Source organism: Polypterus senegalus, chromosome 9 (assembly GCF_016835505.1).
Source record: "Polypterus senegalus isolate Bchr_013 chromosome 9, ASM1683550v1, whole genome shotgun sequence".
Lineage (NCBI taxonomy): Eukaryota > Metazoa > Chordata > Cladistia > Polypteriformes > Polypteridae > Polypterus > Polypterus senegalus.
The window spans coordinates 32,593,243-32,613,155 of record NC_053162.1 but is presented as its reverse complement, the minus strand read 5'-3'; the positions used below and the strand labels follow the sequence as shown (position 1 = coordinate 32,613,155).

Here is a 19,913-nt window from a genome sequence, read left to right as displayed (position 1 = left end):
TGTTCACCACCACCTGCGCCTTCACTCATAACACTCTTCTCATTTGTGTCTGGCATGCTAAAAAATTCCCCACAGTTGGTCTCCTACTGGAAACACTGAAGCCATGCATTGGTTGGATGGTGATACTGCGTTCTTTGCATATGTAGCTTATTAGCTGTGATATATTAAAGGCACAAAACAAAGTTGAAGTGTTGGGGGAATAGCCCCGTATATTGTTGTAGCGTTCTTGTTGGTCAAATATGCAGAAAAAAAGGATCAAACATTCGACAGTCAGTATGCATTTGTAATGCCTTTATATAATACAAGAAAATGGCGGTCGGAAATGCATCATAAAGGAAATGACGTCATCAGGAGGGAACTGGAAGTGACATCATCCTGCAGAGCTGGACGTGACGCCATCGAGAGGGGACCGGGAGTGACGTCATCAATCATGCTGCACCGGAAGTGACGTCGTCTGTAGAGGACCGGAAGTGATGTCATCCTGCAAAGCCACAAGTGACATTGGAATGGTTGAGTCGCCATTTTCATATATCTTGATTGGTGCAGGTATTGTACTATTTGTCATCTTTGTTTCTGTAAGGTCAGAGAGAGAGGCATCATTACCACAGTACAACCCCCCATCTGTTACTTCTTCACTCACCTAAGGACATGTTGACTGCCTCCTAAGCGCACGTGTGTGACATAGCTTAAGGGAAAATGTTTAAAGATACTCAATATATAATGGATTCAGAAAGATTCCAGGCCCCTTCACTTTCTGCACATTTTATTGTGTTGTAGGTTCAGTTTTAAATTGATAGATTTGCCATCAATCTGCACTTGATAACTCTTGTTTTCAGAAAGGTTTGCAAATGTATTACAAATCAAAAACTGAAATCTCTCAGTCATGTAGATATTTAAACCTTTGCTGTTGCACTTCAAATTATGGTCAGATGTGTCTAGAATTTGATGTACCTGTGGCAAGTTGAATTGACTACACATCAGTTAGAAAGGCACACTTGTACATGTGTGCAGAAGGTTCACAATTCACACTCCGTGTTAGAAAAAAAAGCAAACCATTAAATCCAAGGAACTCTTTCATGACCACCACGATCAAATTGTGGTGAAGCATAGATCAGGGCATGGTTATCAGCATGTCTATAGTTTTGAGTGTTTCCAGGAGCACATTGACCTCAATAATAATGTCATTGAAAAAGTCTAGAGTTGGACATCTAGCCTGAGTAAATGGGCAAGAACGGCCTTGATCAGGGAGATAACCAAGAACCCAACAGTCAGTTTTGACCAAGAACCCAACAGTCCGTTTAGCAGAGCTTCAGAAGTCCTCTGCTGACATGGGAGAACCTGTGAGAAGGAAGACCACCTCAGCAGCACCCCATCAGGCCTGGAACGAGGTTTGCAGCGCCAGTTCAGTAAAGGAAAACAACCAAGAGAGTGGAACATCTGCATCTCCACACAAGGAGGTTTGCTGGCTTGCCTACAGCTGACCAGCGCTGAACACCCCTGCTGCACCCAACTTCAGCACAGCACTTAACCTTTTCCAACTAGCGCGGCAAAAGGCAAGCAGTCCATTTAACAATAGTGAGCCACTTCAAAGCGCCATGTAAAGAGCAGAGAATCCATCCACTGTGGCGCTCAGTGCCGATGCTACAATATTAAACTGTCAGATCGTGATGGAGTATGAAAAGAAATTAGTCTCAAAACATCTAGCAACCCTGTCACTGTCCATCATAGCAATCACACCTGACCAAAATAATGATACCACTCAACACAGCAGTTATTTCTCTGGAAACGCCTCACAGTGGCCATCCCTACTGAGAAACTGACCTGGAGGAGCCTAAGCATTGCGTCCGCTATTTGTGATGTGCCTTCATCCTTCCACTTTCCAAGGTCTTCAGCAGCGTGACCACAAGGCTGAGCCTGTCTGTCTATGGGCGAACATACACACGTATTAAATTTAGGTCAATGAAGCAAACAAACAGCATGTCTTTTGAAGAAAATGTTGTGCCTTGCTCAGTACGTAGAATTATGGCAAGATGGGATGAAGCAACAAGGCCACCGTCTCTGCCCCCGAACTTTCGACTTTATGTATCTAAACGAGCTGCGAACCTCTCAACATACATCACTTAACTTGAATTTATGATACATGAAATAAAATGTAAATAGATTTTATGAAATTTAAACCTCAGTAGGAGAGATCATTCTTAGAAACCTCCCCAGTAGCCCCTCGCATTTTTGTTACATATTCTTATGATTTGCTGTAACTTTACGGAGCTGAGCGCGGTGTCAGTAGAACGCCTCGCGTTTGATCGCTATGGCCTCTGAGATAAACCGGCACCATGCAAACAATAGCTAGTCTTTTTTTTAGTAACGATAACGTGTCTTTTCAGATAACCCTCGTCACCTTTACAATATCGGGTGACACTAGTGCACTTATCCTGAGGAAAAAACAGATCAGGTGACTATGAGAGGAACTCCACATTTGCAACTCTTGTTGCCCGACGGAAGATTACAGTGCTTACACCAGGCACCGCTTCCTGTCGCCGTGGTGACCTGCACGCACCATCCTGAGGCCGCCGGACACACCCCGCGCGCACTTCAAGTGAAGAAAGAGAAACCCGCAGCTGCATCACGCACTTATACCGGCGGCAGCGTCGGAGTCAGCGGGAGTGTGCATGTCCAAATCGATTTACCTGTCGCTTACTGTTACGCCAGCTCGGCTGTCTCTGACAGGCAGACACTGCACCCCGTGACACCCAGCTTAGCTCGCTGCTCGTTGACATCCCAATTCTTTATAGGATGGCGGCGGCTTTACTGTCTGAGGCGGATATCGAGCAGCGCTCCATGGCTGAAGAAGACCCCAACGGCAACGAACACGGAGCAGCAGCGCAGAGCAGTACAGCGCCGCGTTGGGGACCGCAACACGCAGGAGCCCGGCAGCTGGCAGAGCTCTACTCGCCAGGTGAGCGCACAGAGATCCGCGAGCCAGTCGGGATCTTAACGGCTCTTTTGACCGATAGTGAAGCGTCCTTCGGCTCTGAAGGCGAGACTTTTAAGACCGTACGTTTGTCACATGCTTGTTTTCCTTAAAAGTTAACTGTCTTGTATTCATGCTGTTCAGAAGACCTCGGTCTGTGGTTGCGCTTGTTTCAAGCAGTCCTCGCACACCTCCAGAGTGTCGGGCTGTGATCTTGGTAACTTGTAGTGAGCTTTTTTTTAAACTTCAAAGGGCTTCCTGACACTAGTCCTAATTTTGCAGGGCTGTGTAAATCCCTAGCGTTAACACTAATACTGTCAAATGTTAACCCGCGAGTTTAACTTTTAGACAGTGACCGGTGGTGTGGGAAGGAAGGATAGGTACATGTTAAAGTGAAATACCCATCAGTATAGGAAGTTTGCAGTGAAACTGGAAAGACCGGTAGTTGCCGAACGTCTGCCACAGAACTAATTACAGTCTTTAGCATAAGGGAGAGAGGTTGGGAGCTGATAATAATAATAAAATAATAATAAAAAAAAGTGTGTAGTGCTAAAACTTGTTGCTGTTGAATCAAACATAAAATACAGAGGGCTGTGCATCCTTGTGGTAGAGGCAATTTTGGGGACTTTGGGGGCCCAAAGGAAAAATCTCCATGGTGCCCACCAGCTCGCCCTCTATGGAGTCTCGACATGGTAAACTTTTTTTTTTATTAACACTGTTATAGTGCAAAGTTTAAATTATTGTGATCAACAGGGAGAATTTAATGTACAGATTCTTTTTTCAATGTTATGAGAAATAGATTATCCAAATAAAACATTACATCTGTATAGAAAATTAAAGTAATGAAATAAAGCAGATTTTAAAAATCTAAAAAAGTATAAAAGTAAGATGCAAATAAATATAAAGTGCACATAGCGATGAAAATAAAAACAAATTGCACATCATAATATTTAAAATGTACTTACTAGAAAATAAAAAAGTATTTAAAAAGTTTTACTGGAACTTTCAAAACCACTGTTTGAGAGCTTAGGCTACTGCACATGTAGCCACCATGTCCTCCAGGTCCAAAGACCTTTGAAAATTATACACTGTTGAAATTTGAACTTCCTGGCGTGTGATAGATCTCAAGTAAGATTTAATCAGCTTCAAAGATGAAAAGTGTTTCTCATCAGAGACAGCAGTGATGGGGATTATAAAGACTGCTGAAGAACTAAATTTTGACTTCTTGGACCCCCTTCTCACGGTTGCCCACTCACCCTGTGACTGAATCGGTGCTGCTGATTTTGGCCGTGTGCCAACTATAGGTGGGTCCTGGAGAGGCTGGCTGAAGCGAACTTAGAAATGGCTGGATGGTCCAATCGAATTGAGTTGATCCAATTTTTGCTTCCAGACATGCAAATCCTCTTCATGATTTTTGAAATTGGATCTGATTACATTTAATGTTACTGAAAAGGTAACATTTGTCACAAATGCCATCACAGTGGAGATTAGACTAAAGGTAGGAGTTTTAGATATTTGTTGCAGTGTGTCAATGTTATACTTCAAGGGGGTTCCCACAGATTTGTTCTTGCAGTTAGTACTTATGTAAATGGACCCCAATTTGGGGCCACAGGCAATTGCCAACCTTTCCTGTCCTGTTGCTATGCTTCTGCCTAGTGGCATATGGCTGCAAGCCACAAGGTCCATCTTAGCTTTACTGTGTGAGGCTAAGCAAGTTACTTTTCCTGTCTGGATCCATGGAAAATGGTAAACTGTATATTGTTCATTTAAAAGTCATTTTTTGGCAGCTGTGTCAGCTATATAAATAGAATAGCTGTCAATTTTAGATAAGAGTTAGTTTGCCATAGTACTTTTATGTTTACCCTCTTATCTCTGTGATTTTTGCTTTGGAAACAACTGAACAAATATGTTTAATTGTAAGGATAGCTAAGAAATGTAGGAGGAATGTTTTTGTTTAATATCGCCACACATGCTGTTACACACAGAGGTTAGGTCAATTATAGATGTTTGAAATTCACCAGTAGGGTAGATTCATCCATCCATCTTCTAAACCTACTTGATCCAGTGCAGGGTTGTGCTTAAGCTGGAGGCTGTCTCAATAAGCATAGGGTGTTCAAGGCAGGATCAGTCTGTGGACAAGCAGCCAGCCAGTCTGTCTCAGGGTGTGTGTAGATATAGATATATACAGTTGTGCTTGAAAGTTTGTGAACCCTTTAGAATTTTCTATATTTCTGCATAAATATGACCTATAACATCATCAGATTTTCACTCAAGTCCTAAAAGTAGATAAAGAGAAACCAGTTAAACAAATGAGACAAAAATATTATACTTGGTCATTTATTTATTAAGGAAAATGATCGAATATTAGATATTTGTGAGTGGCAAAAGTATGTGAACCTTTGCTTTCACTATCTGGTGTGACCCCCCTTTGCAGCAATAACTGCAACTAAACGTTTCCGGTAACTTTTGATCATTCCTGCACACCGGCTTGGAGGAATTTTAGCCCATTTCTCCATACAGAGCAGCTTCAACTCTGGGATGTTGGTGGGTTTCCTCACATGAACTGCTCACTTCAGGTCCTTCCACAACATTTCGATTGGATTAAGGTCAGGACTTTGACTTGGCCATTCCAAAACATTAACTTTATTCTTCTTTAACTATTCTTTGACAGAACGACTTGTGTGCTTAGGGTTGTTGTCTTGCTGCATGACCCACCTTCTCTTGAGATTCAGTTCATGGACAGATGTCCTGACATTTTCCTTTAGAATTCTCTTATATAATTCAGAACTCATTGTTCCATCAATGAAGACAAGCCGTCTTGGCCCATATGCGGCAAAACAGGCCCAAACCATGATGATACCACCACCATGTTTCACAGATGGGATAAGGTTCTTATGCTGGAATGCAGTGTTATCCTTTCTCCAAACATAACGCTTTTCATTTAAACCAAAAAGTTCTACTGTATTTTGGTCTCATCGGAGGAGGAGTATAGGAAGCTAATCAAAGACTTTGTTAAATGGTGTGACTCAAACCACTTACACCTGAACACCAGCAAGACCAAGGAACTGGTAGTGGATTTTAGGAGGCCCAGGCCCCTCATGGACCCCATGATCATCAGAGGTGTCTGTGTGCAGAGGGTGCAGACCTATAAATGCCTGGGAGTGCAGCTGGATAATAAACTGGACTGGACTGCCAATACTGATGCTCTGTGTAAGAAAGGTCAGAGCCGACTATACTTCCTTAGAAGGTTGGCGTCCTTCAACATCTGCAATAAGATGCTGCAGATGTTCTATCAGACGGTTGTGGCGAGTGCCCTCTTCTACGCGGTGGTGTGCTGGGGATGCAGCATAAAGAAGAGGGACACCTCACACCTGGACAAACTGGTGAGGAAGGCAGGCTCTATTGTAGGCACGGAGCTGGACAGTTTAACGTCAGTGGCAGAGTGACGGGCGCTGAGCGGGCTCCTGTGAATCATGGAGAATACAGTGTCATCTTCAGCGGCAGACTGCTGTCACTGTCCTGCTCCACTGACAGACTGAGGAGATTGTTCCTCCCCCACACAATGCGACTCTTCAATTCCACCCGGGGGGGGATAAACGCTAACATTATTCAAAGTAATTGTCTGTTTTTACATGCATTTTTATTACTCTTTTTAATATTGTTTCTTGTATCAGTATACTACTGCTGGATTATGTGACTTTCCCCTTGGGATTAATGAAGTATCTATCATCCGTCCACAAAACATTCTTCCAATGGCCTTCTGGTTTGTCCACGTGATCTTTAGCAAACTGCAGATGAGCAGCAATGTTTTTTTGAAGAGCAGTGGCTTTCTCCTTGCAACCCTGCCATGCATACCATTGTCGTTTAGTGTTCTCCTGATGGTGGACTCATGAACATGAACATTAGCCAATGTGAGAGAGGCCTTCAGTTGCTTAGAAATTACCCTGGGGTCCTTTGTGACCTCGCTGACTATTACACACCTTGTTCTTGGGGTGATCTTTGTTGGTCGACCACTCCTGGGGAGGGTAACAATGGTCTTGAATTTCCTCCATTTGTACACAATCTGTCTGACTGTGGATTGGTGGAGTCCAAACTCTTTAGAGATGGTTTTGTAACCTTTTCCAGCCTGATGAGCATCAACAAGTCTTTTTCTGAGGTCCTCAGAAATCTCTTTTGTTTGTGCCATGATACAGTTCCACAAACGTGTTGTGAGGAGCAGACTTTGATAGATCCTGTTCTTTAAATAACACAGGGTGCCCACTCACATCTGATTGTCATCCCATTGATTGAAAACACCTGACTCGAATTTCACCTTCAAACTAACTGATCATCCTAGAGGTTCACATACTTTTGCAACTCACAAATATGTAATATTCGATCCTCGATTTTTCCTTAATAAATAAATGATCAAGTATATTATTTTTGTCTCATTTGTTTAACTGGTTTCTCATTATCTACTTTTAGGACTTGAATAAAAATCTGATGATGTTTTAGGTCAGGCATGTCAAACTCCCTAACATTGGTGGGCCGCTTCGACTGCCATACGTGCGTCTGCGGGCCGAACTGTAACAAATACTATTATACAAAGTTACTGTAGCTTTCTTTCCAATACTGAAAACTTAAAAAAAAAAAATGTAACACTTAAAGTTCAAAATTTAAAGAAAAGCAATTTATTCCCATACAATCTCCGTACAATTAGTCTTAGCCTCTTAGCTAAGTCCTTATATTATTATATTATATTCATTATATTATATTCATTGCTTCTATAGGAGTCTTACAGTGTGAGATTTATTTCTTTTGTCCCAACACTTGGCATCTCTTGTTAGTAACCAGTTTGTCAATATCAGGCTTGAAATCTTGTGCAGCTGCATCTTTTATGAGGGATAAAAGGTGCTCAGCAGTAAGTCTTGAGCGAAGTGGGGTTTTGGTAGCTTTCATTAATGAAAACAATTGCTCACAAAGGTAAGTGCTTCAAAACATAGACAGTACTCTCAATGCCAACTTATGGATCTGCACATATGAGGGTGGCAGGTAAGCATACAGACCTGGTACACCAACTTTGTTGTATTTTGCCTTTAGAATAGAATCTGACTGCAGTTCAATCAATTCCATTTGGATATTCTCAGGAGCATTCTCAACGTTGTAAGAGTATGGTGACGTAAACAGCACAAAGTCCTGTTCGTGTGAACTGAAATTGTGAAAACACTCACTAAATTCATTGCTCAGTAATACATGTTGGAAAACAAATCCTCCTAAAAAATCAAATTTTACTTTACAAAGCTTATTTCAAAGTTAATATTGTAAAATAATCCGATATGCAAAAAGCCCACTGACCTACACTAATTATACAAACTCAAAATCACAAAAATCTGTTAAACAATTTGCCAACTTCTTAGGTCCACTTCAGATCTTCAGCTGTAGTCTGCACTAACTGTTTGTTACTATACTAGCACAAAATTACATAAAACTATAGCAAGAAAAACGTAAAAATATGCGCGCTATTACTACTCGTGATGGTCAGTTCTGCCCAGTGGCCAGTCTCAGCAGACAAGCCAGTAGTGTAGCCCAGTGGTCCACAACCTTTTTGACACCAAGGACCGCTTTACTGGAAGCAAATTTTTCCAGGGACAGATGGGTTGTTGGAGTTTATGGGGTGATTATGGGCGGGTTTGTAGGGCAGTTTTATACACAATTTACATTACATTTCTATTATTATTAAGTTATAATATAGTAATAGAAATTATACAGCTTACCATAATGCAGAATCAGTGAGAGCCCTGAGCTTGTTTTCCTGCAACCAGACGATCCCATCTGGGGAGGATGGAAGACAGTGACACACGAAGTGTGTTGCTTATGTTCAGTCTAACCCATAATCTCGTTTTGGTTACTGTCACTGGAGAAAACGTGCATCATAAAGATAGGATGTTGGAAATGGAAGCAGCATCAATAGCTTCTTTCACGTTAGTTTAATCTTCTATCTACAAGTTATGCTGACTAGAATTTTTCTCAGTATTTCCTTGCGATAATACACTTTCAGGGTGCGAATGATGCACAAAACCAATGGCTGAAGCACTGCCGTGTAATTGGGCAGGAGGAATTCAACGTGAACATTATCTAAAGGATCAGCACAATTATCCTTTTCTTCTTCATATTGTGAGGTTTTTTGGGATCTGGGATCCACCGCACCCAACGGGAACGACACGCTGAAGTGCATCCCGAAGCGCTATTTCCACGTATGAGATTGTTTGTTTGTCTAGGTCCCAAGAGAGTTTAAAAACCTTATATTTTATTGAAAGAGTGCCGCATTAATTGGAATGTTTCTTGAACAAGCATCACTGCAATCACATAAAAACGGCTTTTTCGGCGTCTTCAAATGCAGCAGTTCGCATACGTTTGCAACCCAAGATTTGTCTTCTTTTTTGCATATAGCAAGTATGCCGTTTCTATAGAAGGGTGACAATGAGTTAAATTCTAATAGAGGTTTTTCACTTTCAAAGTTATCACTTAAAACCACTCAAAACAAAAGCAGCAAAAAAACAATACGAGGAATGTTCGAAGAAAGAACATTTTTTTTTAACAATGTTTCTGTTTGGGGATCGTTGTGCAAATGTCCACAACGGAGCTGTGACCACAGAACTAACTGCTCTGTGGATGATTCATTCAAGCATTTCACGGTCACTTCGTTGTAATGAAAGTATCTGCTGCTGAATATACTTTGTAGTAACGAGATTTCTACAGACTCGTGTCATATGGGGAAACTGTTAGAAACATAAAAATACTTTGCTGTAATACTCTCTCACCTCGGTCTCTCTCCTCTCTCTGTGCCGCTGCAAAGCCCCGCCCGCCTAGTCAGTGAGAGTGAGTCTCTGTTGCTGGCAGTTCTCTCGCGGCTCGGTAGTGGGCCGAGACCGCAGCCTAGCACTTCAGTTGCGACTTCGCGGCTGCAACTACACTAGCAGATGACGTTTCTGGTACCGTAATGCCATGGGAAAACGTGCTTTTGTCAGAATGCAGAAGTAAGAAAAGTCAATAAGTAACGCCGAAGATGCAGAACGATTCAATCACAAACTATAGTAATCATTTTGTACAAGTGTGGTGCTAACTAGGATCTGTCATGCGGGCCGCACAGATTTCTGTTGCGGGCCACGTGTTTGACATGCCTGTTTTAAGTCATATTTATGCAGAAATATAGAAAATTCTAAAGGGTCCACAAACTTTCAAGCACAATTGTAGATATATATAGAGATAGATAAAATACACACACACACTAGGGCCAGCATCACCAGTCCACCTAACCAGCGTGTATTTGAACTGTAGGGGAAAACTGGAGTATCTAGAGGAAGACCTGATGAGAACCTGCAAACTTCAGACAGGAGGACAAGGGATGTGAACCTAGTAGGGTAGATGTGTTATAAATGGCCAACTATTTAAATTTATGGTGGTCCACAAAGAGCTTTAAGACACTTTAATCTACCTTAATAAAAGAATAAGCGTCTGTTTGTCCATCTAGTTGCTGTGTCTCTTTCATTCCAACAGCTGGCACATCACAAACTTTTGTAGTAATGCATTTTATTACTACAGATGCTTGTGATGTGCCATCTGTTGGAATGACAAACGCAATACATTTTTATTAGTACATGCATTTCAAAATAGTGCACTGCAAATCGTCTATGTTGATTATTTAGATTTCAGCCTGTCTTAGACGAATAGCACAACATGTGTATGAATAAACTGGCTGATGTTTTTAAATGTTGTTTCTCTCAATTAATAGAAATTATTCATTTTTTATAAAAAATACATTTTTGTACAAGGTTGAAGGGTCTGAAGATGCACTGCATGCTATCAGCAATTCAAGGACCAGAAAAAAAAAACATAAATCGGTATGAAATGGTCCATTCAGTACTTCTATGTAAATTTCACTTTAAGTGTACACAAATAAGTGTAGGGTAAAATGAACAGGAAAGTGAATGAAGTGAACAGTTTCAAAAATATTTAAATTGAAGCTAAACGCATTAGGTCAAATGAAGTAAACAAGCTGTATACGTAGACAAATTTGGTACAGAAGTGGCTTAATGCCTCTGTCTACGTCTTCCTGTACAGATCTAGGGGTGAGGGTTTATTTCTTTCTCTTCATTATCCAGCATGTGCTCTGGTTGGGAAAACAAGCTTGTCGGCAGTCTTCACTAATAAAAAATGTTTTGGGCATGCTTGTGCGTGTGCATGTGTCTCCTTGTGTACGTACTTACATATTTCTACTTGCACATTTATTTAAATATACATCTTAAAAACTACATGTGCAAAAAACTGGCAAATCAGTAGGCACAATTACCATGACTAAACGGAGCAGACTGCAAAAACCCCGGTTAAATGAAACTATCTTTATGGCAGTTTTTTTAAGAAGATATCATTTGCACACAAATTTTTCCACAGACACACACACACATACAGAGACCATGATAAAATTTAACTGTTCTTGATGTTTAGATCATAATAGATTCAGAATATGAACTTAACTCATCAGCGAATTATTAGTCCCATCACCAAACCTCCATTTATGTGAAAGTAACAAGACGGCAGAGCCAGTTAAGCAATTAAGTTAAATTATTTATTAAGTCTAGATGGAGATGTTAGGTGTGAAGAAACCAAGACAGCAGTGTTTCACTAAGAGAAGAATGTGGTTCCTGAAGGTTCCGTCACACTAAATGAATTTTACAGCAAATTCCAGTCACAGACTTCACTTACATAAACGTAGGTGAGTTGGAGGCTGCTGCAGTGCATTCCTGTGATGGCCAGTCATGTAGTCTAGCATCCCAAGTGTCTTAGACTGACAAAATCAAACAGGTTAGATATTGTCATAAATTGTGGGGTGGGCTTGTGTGCATGTGAGAGCAGACCTCCAGTGAGTGCTCATCTGGAAGCAAAATGCATATATTGCAACTACAAGGAATAAGGTATGCAAGTGTTTTGGACCTTACAAAAAGCAGAGAATTATTGGGGGGGAGCAGGGGATCAGATAACTGTGCCTGATCTCGCCACACCTGTAAAGGCTTCATGCTGTACTTGTTCTGTCAGGCAGCACATTATTTGGTGTGAGAATGTAGCAAGCTTTGGAAATGTATAGTTGTGTTGGAAAGTTTTCACAGAGTTTTGTAATTTGTCATTCTCAATGATGTGAAGTCATGTAATTTGACATCCCTTTCGAATAGAAGTCGCAATGTGCCTCCGGCTTAATTTGTTGCCTGTTTTGTGTTTTTGCCTATGGTTCAATGTTCACTGCATTTTGGGGTATGTTAAATTGTAGAATTTAAGAAACTCCAGCTGTGAAGTTTGTTGTTTTGTGTGTAAAATATTTAACATTCTGCAACATCCTCAAACTTGCTTAATTCAGTTTAGGATCATAAGGGCTTTGGGCCTATGCTAACATTACTGGACACAAAGTCAGAAATGGATGTGGACAGGGTGCCAGTCCATAGTTGGGCACACTTCTGCACAATCTCATAGAGGGTCACTTTGAAACTGTCAGGTGACCTAAACAATACATCTTTTAAAGATGTAGGAGGAAAGCCAATACAGAAAAGGGGAGAATATGTAAATACACACAGACAACTGGCCATTGTATTCATGCCTAGGGCTTTGGATCTTCTAAGCAGTGCCATTAGCCACTTTGCTTCTGTGGCAGCACAAAGTCTATTTTTTTTCTATGAGGAAGCATTTTGAATCATTTTAGTTACTCCTTGTTGACAGAGGGATGGGAGTTGAAGGGATGGTTAAAACAAAATATTGTTGTAATGAGTTTTTCAGATGAAATGGACTTCACTGTAATGGGTTTTTAAACACTTAACTCTATAGAAAAGTTGCCAAGACCATAAAACACAATTGTTAAATTGAGAATTTTGTTAAAACGGAGTTTATTCTAATGGAAGTTGACCTGTACTGTAATTTCTAAAGTGCTTTTTTTTCCTGTCCCAGAAGCTTTTGGCACTAGTTAGTTACACACCCTAGCCGGGGCATCAATGCAAGGAATAAATCTAAAATCACCACTGCAGCTGTCCATGTCTGTGTCTTTTATATCCATTCTTAATATAGTCGTGATTGTCCATTAGGCCTGGGCAGCTTTGGTCGAAGATGAGTGCACTAGTGTACCGTGTGTCCCGCAGAAGTCTAATATTGCAATAGTGGCTTTTGTTTTGGGGCATTAGGGAATCCCCTTGGAAAATGTAATTATCATGGTCACATGACTATTTTTAATTATACGGTTTACAATTACAGTTTTTTGTGGCTGACACATTTATATCTTCAAATATTGCTAAGTGGTTAAGGTGATTATTATTTTGCTTAGTGCTATTCTGGGTATTTTTTAAAACAAAGAAAATTGAATGTTACTATTTTTAATAATATTAATAATAAGCAACAATTAAACAAATTAATAAAATACAATAAACACTAAAGAAATGTTAAACTTAATGAAAAAAAAGCTTCTCTGAATAAAGCAACAAAGCTGAATGCAGCTGCATATTCCAAAGACGTTCATTCTTTGCAGGTGAGAAATGTCTTCTTTCTTGCTACAAACACACATCATGTACAATAAGTACACCCCTGATGTTTTAATGAGTTCTGTGGTAGCAATGTTAAAATGAAACCATAAAATAAAGTTGTTGAGGCATTCTGCTTTAAAAAGCACAAAGTTCTTTAAATCTGAGGTTATGTATTGTACAGTCATTTCTGAACAGCCTGCAGGCCACAATGTTTGATTGTGTTGCTATCTGGACACAAAGCAATGATGTACAAAGTAAAAAATAATAATAATAATAATAGTAATAATATTAACATCCCAAGGCCCTTAACCTGCAATTGCTTTGTCCTGGGTATGACGTTAATCTGCATTCAGCACTACAAACAGGTCCTCCAACTTACAAGGAAAACTGGTGGCAGAATTGGCACCCCAGCCACCATAAAAAACCTTGCACTGTTCCAGTGTGGTGCTGAGGTGTCACCCACTACACTCGGGTTCCAATCCAGGTTGTTTGGCATATGGTGGGTGCGGCAATGCGCTATTAGAGCATGCTTCAACCCTTACTGAAAGTATATATATCTTATTGTTGGGCTTCCTTTTTTCTGCTTACACAGCCACAATCTTATCATAGATTAGACTCGTTTAGAAAATACAAGATACAGTACATTGGGTATGATGGTTGTGTGTGCAGACTTTAGTATTCCCTCGTTGTCCAAAAGACATTCATGATATTTAGATGAACAAATCACTTGGTTTGAGGGTTTGCACAATAATGAATAAATAACTTGACTGCTTTATCAGTTCTGTTTATCAAGTCAGAGGCATTGTAATCATACAGTGCACAAGACAACATATAGATGATTGATATATTTAATTTATGTATGTATCGTACTGCCCATCTACTTCATAATCATCATCAATATCATTCATCATTGGTGAGCACCCGTACATTTTACTGTATTTTAATTAAATGAAATTATTATGTATTTTCTCTACTTATAACAAAGAAAACTACAGCGCATACCAAAGAAAACGCGCTTGCATGAATTACAGTACGTATAGCGGTAACATCGGTATTTTAGATTCTAGCACCGCAGGAGACATAACAGCACAGTACTGTACAGTATACGGGTTTACCTTTACATTTTGTTTTTAGGTAATGGTATTAAGGTCATTTTTAGGTAATGTATTAAGCTGAGTTTGCAATGAAATTAAAGTTCTTTGGGAGCATACTTTATTTAGGGTTGAAACTAGAAAAACGGGCATTTAAAAGGCATTTTTTAACCACATCCAAAAGTCACGCTTTTTCACAATTTGTGAGTGCTCTAGGAACGTAACCCCCGTGAATTTTGGGGGTGTACTGTATTACTAAAACAAAAAATATCTGCCTTGTATATGTAACAGATGAAATGCTCCACTCTGATGTGAAATGCTTGAAAACAATTGAAACAGAATTAGTGTATTTTTAAAAAGAGAAAAACTTGCACATCCAAGAATTGTGACTGCACAACTAACCACCTGAAGAAACTAGTTAAGTACGGAGCTCTTTTTCAGTTAAGATTTCACCACTACCAATAGCAGCCAATATTACAAATGGAAAGACTTCCAGCCACTGTGCCCATCTTGGAATGTACTTGCCCATTCCTTGATTTCATATTACATTTACCTACATTTACATTTACTTATTTTGTTGACGCCTTTATCCATGGCGACTTATAACATTTATGATACAGTTGGTTCCGTTTTGTTTTGGTTTTCCAACTGGAGCACAGGAAGGTCCAGTGACTTGCTTATGGTCACACAGTGTCGGTAGTGGAATTTCGTCTTACTACCTCAGGGCTTGAAGTCCAAAGTCTTAACCACCACACCCCGCTGTTAAATTGAGTCTCTTCAATTACCCTTATGTAAAAGAGACCTGCACAGTACAACACCTTTATTTTTGCCTAAAAAGTAAACCAGCAGTGTCTTATGCTTAAATTCATCTGTTCATTCATCCATTCCTTTTTGCCCTTTCTGTTTTTTTCTTTTTTTTTTAATTTGTGTCGCAGGGAACTAGAATCAGACTATCTTTAACTACTGACAAAGAGTTTTGTAAGGCAGAAAACGTCAAGAGCATGTGATATGCTTCTTTCTTTAATTTTTTTTTCTTTGTGCATATACAAGCTTTCTTGTTAATAATATTCCTGACGTTCGTGACTTTGATTACAAAGCAAACACTTAGGTGGTTTTTTTAGGGAAAAAAAAATCTGAATTCTGCATTGAGGCACACTTATCTGCCAGTCCCAGATTTCATCTTACAAGAGGGATGGATGCCTTCTGGCTATGTTTGAAAAGCTCCAGCTCAACTGCCTGTACTGCTGATTTTGCACCTTGCATTTGCAACTATTTTATCCTCATTCTGTGCTATTAAGAAAAGTGCATGCTTTTCGTTAAATGGGTGAGTTTGAGCAGTCTGATATTTGGTATTTCTTAAAAAAGCAGACTTTAGTAATAAAGTTCAGTACAAATTTGAAAACAGATTGCAACAAACTTGCCACCTGTAAAGCAGCTGGTTGAGGTTGGGTTCAGTGCCTGTCAGAGGATGGACATTTAATATGTGAGGTAATTCTATTTATTAGTCATGGCTCCATAGTGTATGAACATGTTGCATATTGGTAATCACCTGCCAGTAGGAAATTCACTGTACTTTGTGCCTATGGCAATAATGATCCTATAAACCTTTCTGAAAAGGTCACAATCAATGGTTGGTCATGGTTGAGCATGAAGTTTTTAAAGCAGTAAGACACTGCAGTGATTAATACTACTGTTTACAACTCCAGAGTCCTAGACTCAGGTCTTGGCCCATGTGCAGCCTCTGTGGAGTTTGTACATGATCCCTTTGTGTGACTGAGCTCTTCTCCAGGTGCTTTAGTTTTCTTCTGAGCAATTTGACCTATAATAGTTTAATTGGCACGTCTAAACTGGCTCATTAAGAATGTGTGCGAGTGTGTCCTGTGATGGACTGACACTCTGTTGAGCCTTTGTTTTTGCCTTGTGTCTAATTTTATTGAGGTAAACACCTTTTTTCTGTGACATCAGACTTTGTAAGTCAATAAAAACATGAATGGATAAAAACCTTTGAATCTTTACAGAATGACTTTTTCCGTACTAATTACAGTGCAGCATGACATTTTGTTATTAGAGCAGATTTTAAATATATTTTCTTTTGGTTTTCTTTCATCTTAGTAGATTTGCTTTATTACATTTTTTTAACTGCTGGCAAACTGGTAGGTTAAATGATTTGCTCAGGGTCAGTTGTAGGAATTAGGCTATAAACCACTAAGCAGCCTCTCTCTGTTCACACTCTCTAGCCATAATTCACTAAGGCTACATTCACATTACCAGGCTGAAGTCACTCAAATCTCTCAAATCTGATTTTATTTTATTTCATTATTTTTTTTTGTGACACAATCTGACATTTTGTGTGGCATGTTTGTTAAGGCTTTGAACTTCAGACCGTCAGGTTGTCGGTTCATATTCAACCACTGACACTGTGTGGCCCTGAGCAAGTCAGTTCACACGTGTGTGCTCCAGTTGGAAAACACAAAAGAAATGTAACTAGTTGTATCTCAAATGTTGTAAGTTGCTTTGGGATCAAAGCATCTGCCAAATTAAAATCGGATCTTTTCAAGTCAGATTTGAGCCTATTCCATATGTGGTCCTAGATTGGATACATATCTGATTTGTGGCCATGTGATCTGAGCAAGAATGGTCAGATCAGAATTAATGTATTCATCAGCCAGCACTGGCAACACAGCAAAAGAACAATGTAGGACAGCTGCAGCTGTGACAATGGTCACAGTCCTGTCATTGATCTTTCTCGTACCCACACATCTTATGGTGCAACAGTGGCAGCAGTAGCTGTGAAAACAGCAAAAGTTAGCCATCTGGCTTCTTGACCTAATCATGTACAGCTTACAAACTGTTTGCTGTCATCCAGAGCATAATGCACAGCATACATCAGCTGTTACCGCACGTTCATTTTGTTGGTTTTAATGCCATGAGTCATCTCACAGATATGTTTTTTGTTGCTGGTGACACAGATGACTTTTGCACAAACATATCAATGTGTGCCTGCATGCCATTTCAAAGTTCAAATGCATTCGCATTACAGTTAGATTCAGGTTACTTGTGAAATTGAACTGTCAAGATAGGCAAATCTGATCTGAGCAAAAAATTTGCAATAGAGCATTGAGGCTTGTAATATGAACATATTCTAACACAGATTATCTTTTCATAATTTGCACAAAGCCATGAGACTCCATGAATGCAGAACAATTGTTTCCTGATTTCTGTAATAAGAGCACTGAACCACTAGGTGACTTGCTCAAAGTTATCCAGAGATATCCCTCCAGTTACACCAGAAAGTCCCTGGTTTATTGTTTTTTTTATATGCAGTGCCTTCTGCATTGTGCTTTATAATGTGTTGCCATTTTTAGTTATAAGTAAAAAAAATTCTCTTACCTGCTACAACCTACAGTTTGTTGCTGTATTATATAGGTGAAAGGAAACTCCTAATGACTGCGGTGGGTTGGCGGCCTGCCCGGGATTGGTTCCTGCCTTGTGCCCTGTGTTGGCTGGGATTGGCTCCAGCAGACCCCCGTGACCCTGTGTTCGGATTCAACGGGTTGGAAAATGGATGGATGGATGGAAACTCATAATGAAATAAGCATCACCACACCATATTCGTAAAGGCCTGTTCCTGTCTGATTTTCTGTGCGTGCAATAATGAGGAGGAACTCCAAATGTAAATATTTTTCTGCAGATTAATTTCAAGGTTTTCTGTTACTGAAATCACCACTAAACCCCTTGACTGTCGGTTCATGTTTACTTGTATAGATTCTTCTACCCTTGTTTCCTTGTAATTCGTATCATGTGTTGTACTGTATCTTGTCTACTTGTTTATAATGTATCAGAGTGGTGTGCTCGGTTTGGGACTGAATTAAAGGTTATTGGAGGCTGTAACCTTTCCTGGCACGTCTCTGTGCTAGGCAGTCATGGACAGGGCACTAGCCCCCACTCATGCTTGCAGGCATTTACAGGGGCCAATAGGAAATAAAAAATCAAGTCACCAATTGATCTAGCTATTCTCAGGTCAGTTAGGTTTTTTTTTCCTTTTTTCATGTTAAAGAGTACTTGAAAATATTTTTTTTAACTGGTTTTCTGTTTTCATGGTGAGCATGCAAGCATCACTGCATACCTGGAAACTGTTGGAGCATGCATTCAAAATATTGTCTAAAAACTGTACAAAATGTAATGAAGCACAGATTTATTTAAGTGTGTTTTAGATAGTATTACCGCAGGAGAGATGCATTGCTCTTCTATGTTTTCTTGTTTGAAGGTTTTAGCTTTGAAGTGGCCAATATGTTTTGGAGCGTCTTAAACATTACTAGGCTTATATTACCTCAGCCTAGCTGAGTCTTGCAGTAAGTGGAAACCCAGCAGTAAAGTTAGTCTGGCTGCTGAAACATGTCAGCAGGTGCACTGGAAAGAGGCCTGTAAGACTGCCCAGTTTACTCCAGTAGCCATTGCATAAGTGCAAGCTGATTGAGTAGTTCTGCCAGATTTGATCTTTGCTTTGTTTGTATTCAGTGATTGTTTCTATTGGGACTGTTATTCCTTGTTAGGGCAGCTTACTTATAGATCTCATTACGTAGAAAATATCAATGGACAGCTATGCTTGTAGTTGCTCTGTTAACAAATTAACTTAACTGAACAGATCATTTTTCCATAGTGAGTGCAGTTCAATTGCTCTATACGCAGTAGCTTCCATATTTGTGAAGCTCTGAGGGGTGCTATGATTTGCTTATGGTCACACAGTGAGTCTATAGCGGTGATTGATCCAGCAGTGTTCTAGTTTAAATTTTAATGTCTTAAGATAGGTTGCAAATAATTAGAACTATTTTAACTTTGACCTTGCCCCTTATCAAATACTAGTAGCGACTGAATATGAACTCACAAACACTTGGATTTTAGCTGCTCTGAGCCAGTTCAAACATACCTCAGGTTAATGTGTCTTTTTGTGCAGCATTTTCTTGACTAACCTGGTCCTGAGCAAGTCATTAACTCTTAATTTATCTTGAACTGCATTGTAAAGGTACATTTCTCATAGTTAAGGTTGTGATTTCTTATCACTTCTTTTGGACACGAATGAAGTTCTTTTGCAACTGATGGCACAGAATTTTATAACTCAGAACACATTTAGTGTGTTAATTTTGAATTCCAATTTTTTTTCTTTCAAATTTCAAACAGACAATCCTGCATTTCAGTTTGGTTCTGGGCATGCTGACGTAAGTGGTTCCATGGCTCCCAAAGTTTTCTTTCTCAGAAGTGTAAGAAGACCATTGTACCAGATTGATGTAAAATAACACGCCTTTTTACAACTCTGGT

At 39.7% G+C, this 19,913-nt stretch overlaps 1 protein-coding gene and 1 long non-coding RNA gene across 2 annotated transcripts in view; one reads left to right on the top strand and one right to left on the bottom strand.

Annotated features, from left to right (window-relative positions):
* LOC120535196 lies at window positions 1-2,470 on the bottom strand. Its single transcript, XR_005634868.1, has 3 exons — window positions 2,399-2,470; window positions 1,822-1,922; window positions 1-573 (listed from the first exon to the last, which is right to left on the bottom strand). It is a non-coding gene; the product is annotated as an uncharacterized LOC120535196 (long non-coding RNA).
* A 112-nt stretch (window positions 2,471-2,582) lies between these two features.
* si:ch211-212o1.2 (uncharacterized protein LOC492735 homolog) overlaps window positions 2,583-19,913 on the top strand; it is a 37,126-nt gene continuing 19,795 nt past the window's right edge. Inside the window, exon 1 of the mRNA XM_039762861.1 lies at window positions 2,583-2,956. Within this exon, the coding sequence (XP_039618795.1) occupies window positions 2,794-2,956 (163 nt within the window). The 5' untranslated portion in view covers window positions 2,583-2,793. The remainder of the gene's footprint in view (window positions 2,957-19,913) is intronic.